The 11,025-nt window shown below is 33.4% G+C and overlaps 1 protein-coding gene across 2 annotated transcripts; it reads right to left on the bottom strand.

Moving 5' to 3' along the window:
* Positions 1 to 3,269: 3,269 nt before the first annotated feature.
* On the bottom strand, positions 3,270 to 10,040 carry LOC109788292 (mitogen-activated protein kinase 20). Of its 2 annotated transcripts, none has more exons than XM_020346983.3 (10): positions 9,483 to 10,040; positions 7,805 to 8,213; positions 7,318 to 7,445; positions 7,092 to 7,151; positions 6,144 to 6,293; positions 5,882 to 6,037; positions 5,479 to 5,690; positions 5,264 to 5,362; positions 4,201 to 4,361; positions 3,270 to 4,118 (listed from the first exon to the last, which is right to left on the bottom strand). In XM_020346983.3, the coding sequence occupies exons 1-10, from the start codon at positions 9,504 to 9,506 to the stop codon at positions 3,667 to 3,669; spliced, it is 1,851 nt and encodes a 616-aa protein (XP_020202572.1). In that variant the 5' UTR covers positions 9,507 to 10,040; the 3' UTR covers positions 3,270 to 3,666. The 2 variants fall into 2 exon arrangements, with proteins under 2 accessions (XP_020202572.1, XP_020202571.1); XM_020346982.3 differs by lacking the exon at positions 9,483 to 10,040 and adding an exon at positions 9,182 to 9,451.
* Positions 10,041 to 11,025: the final 985 nt, after the last annotated feature.

The following is an 11,025-nucleotide window of genomic DNA, read 5'->3' as shown; positions in this document are numbered from 1 at the left end:
ATCTCCCCTAGTCTTAGTGATCAACAACTTATCATCACAGTTTAATCAACTTATAAATCAACAACATATATCAACTCAACAACTTAATAAGCATAACAACTTAAATAACATACAACTTTTCAGCAATAGACATCACATCAACTTTACAACAATATACGACTTACAACTTTATAACAACTCACAACAATACAACTATAGACGTCTTACAACAAGAGGCAACTTACAACAATAAGCATCTTTCAACAATAGGCAACTTATACAACTTTAAACAACTTTTACATCAATAAACTACTTCAACTTATACATCTCAACTTATTAATAATTCAACAATAAACAACATAAAAACAACTTAGTTTTACCACGTATAGCAACTTTAACAACGTATCACATATTATCAACACACAACATATGAACAACTTAAGTTAACAACTACTCAATCCACACCCAACAACTTAATCATTCTACACTCTAGCTTCCCTCACCTGAAGATTGGCTCAGAATAGCTAACAACTGTGACGAAATAGAATTTCCTTCCAAAGCTCAACCCGAAACTTCAATCCTCCCAAAACAAGCTTTCTAATCCAGAGACCTTCTCTCTAAAAACTCTCATTTTCCTGAAGGCCCCCAACCCCTATTTATAGACTTTCCGAAGTGGCCAGAACGGCCTGTACCGATACCGGAACGACCCGTTCTGCACCCCTCAATCACGTTCAAAATTTCCATTCGGAACGGCCCGTTTTAAAATCAAAACGGCACGTTCTGGGACTCATCCGGAACGGCCCGTTCTCCCTCCGGAACGGCCCGTTCTCCCCTCCAGAACGGCCCGTTCTCCAACCAGAACGGCCCGTTCTCAACTACATTTCACAGGCTAATTCAATAGCTTGGAACGGCCCGTTCCAAATTGGGAACGGCCCGTTCCAAATTGGGAACGGCCCGTTCTGGCTACTAAATCAGCCACATTTTTTTTTCCTACGTTACACCTAGCACGATGGTGATTTTTGCACGTAACATAATCACATATCTCAAACCAACTAGCATGCAAATCAAATTTCAAAGTATATATAACATGTGCAACTCATTTTCAGAAAAATATGATGCATGCAACCATCATACATCAAAATCACTAATTCTCTACAATACACCTTTAAGAGTAACATTTCAAGCAAAACCTCTCATCTCATGATTTTAATCAATTCAACCATCAAAATGATCAATTACAGTTAGCATTAAACAATTATCAACCAACGACATCAATCAACAAAGTTCTCTTACCTCAAGTTGCTCAGCAAGCAAGGGAAAAGGAAGGAAAATCGAAAGTTTTTAGGATTATCGTATGACTTTCTCCACTTGAGATTCTCAACCTCTAAGTCTTGAATCTCCAATTTCTCAACTCTACTTAATTACTAGGAAAGGTCTAATGCTCTAAGGAATTTAGAAGAATAAAAAAGTCTTCCTAGCTTCATAGCTTCTCTCTGTAAGTTTCTTAGGATATGAACTAATTATGAAGTTTATATCTTAAGAAAAATCTCATATACCCTTTCCTAAAATTGGTCAACTTGACCCTACCTAAAACTACCTTGTTAGCAACTTAACTTTCAAGAATCCCTTGGCCATTAGAGCTTTAAAGCAATAATAAATACAACAATTCAACAATTAAACAATACATATCATATGATTTATCAATAAAGTATAAAATCACAGTGTTACACAATCTGACTCTCTTATTAGATCATTTATGCAATCAAGTTAGTATGAACCGGTATGATGTAGTTGATTTTCTTAATAAACCTTAATTTCAACTCAAAATGAATTATTTTATTTACTTATTTTAAAATTTTGAATTTTGCATGTTTTTTGACCAAGTTGCATTTTCCTCCTATAACAAAAATATTAGTAATTTTGGATGAGTTTGAGACCCGTATCGAGAACTTATGGTATATTTAAGGCTAAAGTAACCATCGAAAGCAACATGTTTATTTATGTTATATTTGACTCAAATATTTTTTATATTATGTTTATAATTTAAAATTATATTTAATTAAATCAATTTATATAGTTCAACCGTTGATTTGCTTATTCAACCATTGATTTGCTTACTTAATACCTTGACCAAATTGACTACCACTCTAAGTGTTAACCATGGTTATATGATATCAATATAACATAAATATTGATGTGAAAATACATACATATCAATATTACCTATTTAAAAATAACTATTTTTATGTTACCTGAATATTAAAAAAATATTCTAAAAAAATGATATTTTATTAATAAAAATGAAAAATATATTTTATTAAATAAAAATAAATAAATAATACTTTTGAAATTGAAAATATCTCTGTTTGTGTGTAACTATATTTTTATGTTACATTAATATTTTTAAAAATTCAAAAAAAATGATATTTTATCACCAAAACTGAAAAATACATTTTATTAAATAATAAATAAATAAATAATATTTTGAAATTGAAATTATGTCTGTGTGTAACTTCAAATAAGAACTCAAATGGAATAGACACTTCCTATCAAAATTAATTTATCTAAAAAAGGATATCTTTTATTCAATAAAAATATATCAATATTTAAAATTAAAACTAAATATAATTTAAATGTAAACAAAAAATAAAATAAAATAAAGATTATCTAGCTTAATAAATAATAGAATAATTCTTAAAAATATTTCGGTCTATCCATTTGAAAGAAATTACTAAACAAAATCCATGTCACAAAATTCACTTGATATTCTTATTAATAAAAAGAACACATTAAACTCTATTAATATTGCATAACTTTCTTAATTTTAATTTGTATTGTAAATTACAAAATAGTACATAAAAAATCAATTTTCATTTGAGAGATAAAAAAAAAAATTTCAATCAGAGAAAAAAAAATTATAAGAACTAAAATTACTTATGCCTGTTCAAATTTATGCCTATTTTCATTCGAGTTAAAACTTAATTTTATATAATAAGAGTGGATTGAAACTCTTAGAATAAATACAAATTCTAACAATGCGAGTTAGGACAAAGGGCTTTATGGCTTCATTTCCAAGGTGCAAAGGTATAAACCAAGCTCCTTATTTCCTCACCAGTGACTGGTGGTTCCATAGAGGTTTTAAAGATTGGATTAATTCCATGTCATACATTGTCATTTGAGTGCTAAAACATGTATTAAGGTCACATTTGCACAACTTGGGTTCTCACTCTTACAGTAAATTCCATCTTCATAATTTAGATAGTTCTTTTGAATCTCATGAGAGCCAAAAATTTGTTGAGGTATAAGATGTTATGCTAGGTTTGTGAAATTCCATTAATCCAATTAAAAGTACAAACATCCAAGACATTTGCTTCAAGGCTGTGTCTTCACTACTACAAACACCTAAAATGAGGTTATTGATTGACTTGCAAGAAAGGACTGAATTTCATTGTCAACACTAGTCTTTTGGTAGTTGTAACCATTAACCAAAGTTCATACCTTTGTAGACCAGAGAAAGCTGGCACTTTTTCTAGGGAAGCATTGCCTCTGCGCCTCTCACCACCCTCTCTCATTTTATACAAACCATCACCAGAGGCAACAGCTTCATCCCCACAAAAGGGCCTTTTTTTCTCTACAAGGGTTGCTCCCCCTGGCCAAAATATTCACAAGACAATAACTTTTCTTCTTCTAGAACATTCTTGTCATGCCATACTGAACAGGGCCAATTTTTCTGTGAGCAGTGGCCCCAGCTGCAGCACTGATTGCACCATAAGCCTTTGGCTGCAGCAAGTTTGGTTCTATGGCTATTTGATCACCTTGCTCTAACTTGTTAACTCCTGCCCTTGTCATGAAAAAGGGATTTGTGTCAATATTAATAGCTATGTCTGGTGCCATCTTGGCATTGACTCCACATTGTTGTTGTGATGCATGTTTTGCTTGCAAAGGCACACTCTTGTCAGCTTCTGTTGCTGCTGGTCTTTCTTGGCTTCCATTGCTGGGTCTTTGATAATAATATGCTGGGGGAACGGGCTGAGTAGGAAGCACAGAACCTCTGATGAATGACCTAGGATCATAAGAATCCTTGACAATGTTACCATACTCGTATGGAACAACGGGCCCGACAACTTTACCAGGTTTTGCTGAAAAGAAAAATAAGTGTTGGTTATTGATCAGTGATCATGCACATAAGCTTACTGGACTACAAGGATAACAACCCTATACCAAGTGGAATTCTTTGTGGTCCCTGCATCGACCTTGGCAATGGAATTTCTGAAGCATCTCTGGAGTTCTTGTTATATTCCTGGGCGGTAGGACGGTTTTTGCTGGAAGCAATGTTTGTTTGCTCTTTTGGATGTACTGTATTTGAATGTACAATCGTTGACCTGTCAATAGGACAAAAATATGAGAATATAATAAAATATATTATGCTCCTCCTTATGAATGAGCATTAGTGTTGAGTCATAAATAGCACAGCTTTGAAAACCAAACCAGAAAATCGGTCAAATATCTGATTCAAATACTGGCTATAGGAAAACTGGTTATAGAATTAGAAGCAATATTATTGCTTAACTATTATTATTATTTTAAAATATTGGTATAGTTGAACCATTAAAGTTTGAACCAATGTCTTGACAGTCTAATGATTAGTCTAATTTTAAAAACATTGATAAATACTTAAATAGCATGGAAGCAAATGCAGCAAGGAGTTGGTGAGGTAGATTTTGGCCAACCCACTTGTCATTTCCGGCACACTATGATAAGACATTGAAAGTGCAGCTAAATAGTATGGTTGGGAAGTTACTTCAATTGAAAGTGCTAGATAGCTACAGGTTACCATACTATAAACCCTGACTCCATAAAGAAATGTTAGCAGGCCTGAGTAACAGATCTGTAACTCCTAGTATATAGTATATACTACTCATCCACAACATACTGATCAAAGTTGTTGGCATTTTATGTATTTCATTTTAGAAAGAGACTCAGTGACATCTACGAACAATAACACCATTGACAGGTCTACAATTGTAACTTTACTTCAACATTACTCTGCTTTGTAACAAAAATCCAATAGGATAATTAAAGTTTAATTGCATAACAGTATTTTCTAAATAGTGAGCATAATCAAATTAGTAATTTTTATTATTGGACATTCAATTCTGTGATTACCGTTTTAACATAAGCATAATCTAATTGAAGTGACCATTTATCAACAATAAAGAAAAATTTCAATGCAACAGAAACCTTATGAAATACAATGAGCAACTGATTTATGAATCAGAATTACCTTGGAAGAGAAACATGCTTTCTGTCAAGCGGCATAACAGGACCATTTTTACCATTTTCCTCTAGATGAGCAAACTGCTTTCTGAATTGATCAACAGCACTGTAAAGAATACCCAAAAAATAAGACTTAGTTGAAATTCCAAATTGAAAATCATAAAGAGGGCAAAAAGGATAACATAGCATAAACAGTAGAAATGCAATTCAGAAATTAAAAACCTTGGATAAAGAAAATTAGTTCTCTCTGTTCCATTCATGTAGTCTTTCAATAGTTGAGGATGATACTCTAGTATCTCACGGAAAATCAGCTCTCTAATTTCTTCCTTTGTGACCCTTCGTCTTTCAAATTCAAATTCCATTTTCGTGATAGGCTGGCAGGATGGTTCCCTCTCAACTTTTGCCAGTCCCTTGAAGTAAGGATCAGCCAATGCCTGAAGACACAAACATTTAAAATATCATGATCATGAAGGTCAAGACATCATATTATACATAGCTATTCACTTATGATTCATTATACATTTTATTGTCCTAATAAAAAAGACAAGCTCAATTAGTAGTAAAGGATACAACTGCAATACATTTCAATGCATGCGCATAAGTAATAAAGCACAATGTAACAAACCTCTTCAGCAGTAGGCCGGTCTTTTGGATCAAAAGCCAGCAACCTTTCTAGCAGCCTTAGTGCTAAAGGATCTGCATTGGGAAATTTTTGAGCAAACGGTACGGGCTGCTTTTTCCTCATGCTAGTTAGGTATCTCCTTGCCTTCTCGTTTCGTACCTGCATCCATCACCAAAAAAAATGTCACAATATGGTATTGGTAACTTTAGATTCAGAATTAAGCTACACAACAGAAATGATTATTCCACAATCGAGAATAATTTACCCGTGATATAGTATCCAGTGAAGGAGTTCCAAGAAGATCTGTCATCAGATCCAACTGATGGACTACATTTTTTCCAGGAAAAAGTGGTTTTCCTGTTAATACTTCAGCAAAGATGCAACCTATACTCCATATATCAATTGCTGGCGTATACTGCATAGATTTACAAACAGTTAGACCTACAAAAAGTGTATATGAAAACCGGTACCATTATGATGGTCACTTTGCAACTAGATAAAATGAAAAGTTCAACATAAACAATTTAACAATAGCAAATACATGCATAAATAGAGTAATAGACATTTAATCACAACACTGTTACACCATTTTCCCGGGAAGCTCAACAAGAAATACAGCCCCATGTTTACAATGAGTGAATTCAATCTCCACAACCCTATGACATGGTAACGGACTAGTGACACCAAGTGGAATGTGACAAAAAACAACTGGGTATATGTATCTACTTATAGATATAAGAAATTTGCTTCCACTCACAAGATACTAAATTTACTCATCAAACCTTGTATTGCTGCTATCAATAATCGTGATTATTGACAAAATTAAAGGTTAAAGATGCTGAAAAAACTGCAAGTACAGACAGACATACACAATAAACTTCACATTAGATTAATTATTTACTATCAAACGTTAAGGTACCAATGTATCACAGATTTTCCTAACAAAGACAATGATCTTGCAATCAATACACAATACCCAGATTAGTTTGACGAAAGATACAAACACAACATAAACACATATAACTAGTAGATTAATTACAGATATTGTTCTTTAGTCTTAGGTCATATTGTTAGCAAACTGAGAAAATAAGATAAAAGAATGAAAGTAACATCAGCTGATATGAAATTAGAATAATTGTGTGCTAAGTCAAAATTATGAACACATGCAGTCTCTCACTTTCACAATGTCCACAGAAATCTGGAATAGCCATACCTTCGAGTAAAATGACCCACATAGCTCTGGAGCTCTATACCACCTTGTAGCAACATAATCCTACAGACATGTGCATTAAACAAGCAAGAAACATCAGTCCCTTCCCTCCAAAATTATGAGAAATTTTAAATAAAAATAATAGCAACAAAAAAAAAAAAGACAAGTAAAGCTGAAATAAATTAAAATGTACAAAGGAAACAACGTTGCAAATATTTAGAAAGAATACCGTCCAAAATATAGTTGTTGGTGTGTCACTGAAGGCAACTCTGGCTAACCCAAAATCACAGATTTTAAGTTTACAGTTTGCATTTGCCAGTATATTCTTTGGCTTCAAATCTCGATGATAGACATTTGCTGCATTGTATAAGATGAGAATAAGAATTTGATCAGCAATATTGACATCAATGCTAGTACACTCATTAAGAAAATGAAAACATAAAGTACAACAAGGGCATCGGGAAGGATCTCGCATTTTTACAAAAAGTATGCAATTTTAAGATGATTCAAGGGTGAAGTGGAAATAAGAAAGGAACAAAAGAAACCATAAAAGAAGATAATGTGCACGATCCTGACATATCCATTGGCAGGAATGCTGAGAAACTATTTAGTTTTCACATTTATGACTCATGGATGTAAAAGGCACATGTTATAGGCATTAGTAACACAATGTGCCTTAATATATATACAAGTAACTACAACATATTGATGATTACCTGTGTGAATATACTTTAATGCTCGGAGTAATTGATAAAGAAAAAACTGGTAGTGTTCTTTTGTCAAGTCATCATTGGCTTTGATGACTTGATGAAGATCAGACTCCATGAGCTCAAAGACAACGTAAATGTCCTTGAAGTCCTTCCTTGAAGGAGGCAGCATAATGTGTTTTATTTCAACAATATCAGGATGTCGAAGAAGTCTAAGCAGCTTTATCTCGCGAAGAATTCGAGCAGCATCAGATATATGCTCAAAGATGTCATGAATCTTCTTAATTGCCACTTTTTCACCGGTATGAGTGTCAATGGCTGAACAGACAACACCATAACTTCCCTTCCCAATGACTTCTTGAATTTTGTACCGGTTGGCGTCACCATATTCAGAGAAAAAATCCATCTCCGCTGAACTCTGTAATGTAGCATATTCCATATAGCAAAATCAGGCATGTTAGAATTTGAAAGTCTGGAAAAATTCACAAATCAAACCAAAGAAATAAAGTAAAGCTAAAATTTCAATAAAGATAGAAATTAAAATTAAAAAATTGTGTTTTTGATTAGAGAAATCACATTATGGAATTACCACAGTATCAGAGAGTCATAAACTCAAAGAATAGTCAGACTTTATTTAGAGGAAAACAATCATATCCACATACCTTAGAATAACAAAAGCAAACTAACATATATAGTACATAAAAACAATCATTGCTTTCATGGAACCACCAAGAAAATATAGCATTTAATAACAATAAATATATCGCGAATCATTTGGCACTCCAAAATCAAATACATATTTATTCTTGAATTTACCACTTCACGTTCAACTCAGTCTAATTTACATCGAAGCAAACTAAAATTTTCTATTCTCTTTCAATTCAACAGGAATGTAAACACTGATTTTGCAAGATCAAGCCATCAACATGCATGATATCCACATTTTTTTTCAATGACTCCAAATTCCAAAAGCCATATACAATTTATTATACATAATTAATTTTTAAAAAAAATAACAAAATCGTTTCACAAATCTATAAAAGAAAACGAATTAAATCCGGAAAACGTGTCAAAACTGACACAAAACATGAAACAGGAAATGCACACAGAAAGAAAAAGGAAAATCTAGAAACGTAACGAAACAAAACAAATAGTTGACAAAATCTGATCCGATGGGGGGATAAACCTGTAAGCAAATAGAACAGGAATGCCACTTGGAATTGACACAAAATCCACAAAGCACAACTCAATAAGTGTAGAAAGAGGGGGAAAATTTGGAGTCAATAGAACATCCCAAAAGAAGCTATCAAATCAGTTAAAAAGAGCAAGTAAGTTTCATCAAACCCTCAAAAAAAATGTTGAAAAAGAAGATCTTGCGGTCCCAACCTTGCCGTTATCCCTCATGTGTAACAGAAACATTCTAGAGAGAGAGAGAGAGACAGAAACCGAATCATGGATAGACTCTCATGAGAAATCATAAGTCTAAGCTAACAAACAACATGACCCCATTGAAAAAATTCTCAGCACCCACCATTCATTCACCAACACAGCCATGAGCTCATCACACTGTAAAATTTCCCATCTCACACACCATTCAAATTACAACACCAAACACAAAGCAATCAGTTTTCCCAATCCCAATGGCACAAGACAATCAAAACACACAGAGGAAAAAAAAAAACTCGACCTTTTTCCTGTGATCTTGCTGCATTTTCCCCTGACACCCACAAATTCTCCAAAACCTCCCTATGGGGTAAAGATCAAGCCCAAACTTCACAAAACCCAGGTCCCAAATTCAAAAAAACAAAACTTTAACCCTCAAACTCACCCACATTTCCCCCACCTACCCCTGCTCATTATCACAAACCCACAACAATCCCAGCTTATTCTCCCCTCCCCAAAACCTTTCTTCACCAAACATAGAACCCAATTGAGATCCCACATGCACCCCACCTTCCAAAACCACCAATCTTCACCACCCTCAATCATACACTCCACCCCAGCAACGAAATCACCCTCATTTTCACAACCCCACTACAAACACAAACGCAAAAAACCACCTTTCAGCTACCCACAACAGAAAAGCCCCAATTTGTCACACCCCACCAAGCCAAACGAGAAGAACAACAGTAGAAGCAGGTGCCAAGAGCGTGGAGTGCACAAGATCTGCGTACACCGACAAAGAGAGAGAGAGAAAATAAAGAGTGATGAGAGAGAAAGAGAAAGAGAGGTGAATTTTATTTTTAGAGTTTTGAGGCTTAAATCTAGTTGGTGCCTTTGTGTATCTTATCCGTAACGTATACAATGAAATACGTAAATACACACATACATACGGTGATACGGGGTGGGTATTGTTAAATGTTATATACGAATTACGAAATTCGGGTGCGTGTAAATCAAGGAAAGGGTGAGGGCATTTTGGTAAATTGGCGTGTCACAGGGAAGATTCTCTCTACCTTTTGTGGAATTATTGTTACCTGTCCCCTCTGTGACTTACGGGTGGGATGTGGGACGGTGACATGCCACGTGTCGGGTTTTGAGTGGACTGAGAGGGTGGGTGGAGGGACACGTGGCGGTGCTGAAATGTTGGAGGGTAGTGCTATCATCGTCTTATTATTTGCTTTGTCTGTACATAGTGTGGAAGGATTAGGATGAGAATGTGGTGCCACTTCACTTTGCATAAGGTTGCCTTTAATTTTTGCAGAATATAAAAGTTTTTTACTTGGATATACTTTTTAATATATCTACATACTTTTTTTTTTAGTTTTATAAAATCATTTTCTTAAAAAAAATATGTTCCTTGCTCCTTCTTGTTTTATTTTATTTCTTATAATATATAATTTTTATGGTTCTATTAATATAATAAAATAAATCAATTTTACCAGAATTATTTGAAAAATAAGAATTTGATAAAAAAATAAATAAATAAATAAAAGACATATTGTAGAAATAAAAAAACATATTTAAGTCAAAGTTTTTCTTATATGATTTTTGATGAATTTTATAAATTATTATATTAAAAATCAATTTTATTTTATTAATATTGTAAAAGTTTTGTACTAATTTTCCAAAATACTTGAATTATTGTACTGTGTGTGTATTTTTATATGCGAATCTATCGTGCCGTATTTGATAATATATTGTAATAAATTTTGTTTCATGTATTTATGTGTATATAAAAAAAAACTTTTATATTAATAGTATATGTCTATCAATCTCATGTTATTATA

Source organism: Cajanus cajan, chromosome 2, assembly GCF_000230855.2.
Source record: "Cajanus cajan strain Asha chromosome 2, NIPB_CcT2T_4, whole genome shotgun sequence".
NCBI classification, from domain to species: domain Eukaryota; kingdom Viridiplantae; phylum Streptophyta; class Magnoliopsida; order Fabales; family Fabaceae; genus Cajanus; species Cajanus cajan.
The sequence above is the reverse complement of the archived record's forward strand: the minus strand, read 5'-3'. Positions and strand labels throughout refer to the sequence as shown.

Bases quoted from the DNA above. Each gene is read 5' to 3' on its own strand.
- LOC109788292 (XM_020346982.3), bottom strand. From the start codon at position 9,214: ATGTTTCTGTTACACATGAGGGATAACGGCAAG. The intron at 7,152-7,317 runs GTATTCTTTCTA...ACATGTCTGTAG, and splicing joins CAACAACTATATTTTGGACG to GATTATGTTGCTACAAGGTG. The intron at 5,363-5,478 runs GTTTTTAATTTC...TATTCTTTACAG, and splicing joins ACTAATTTTCTTTATCCAAG to TGCTGTTGATCAATTCAGAA.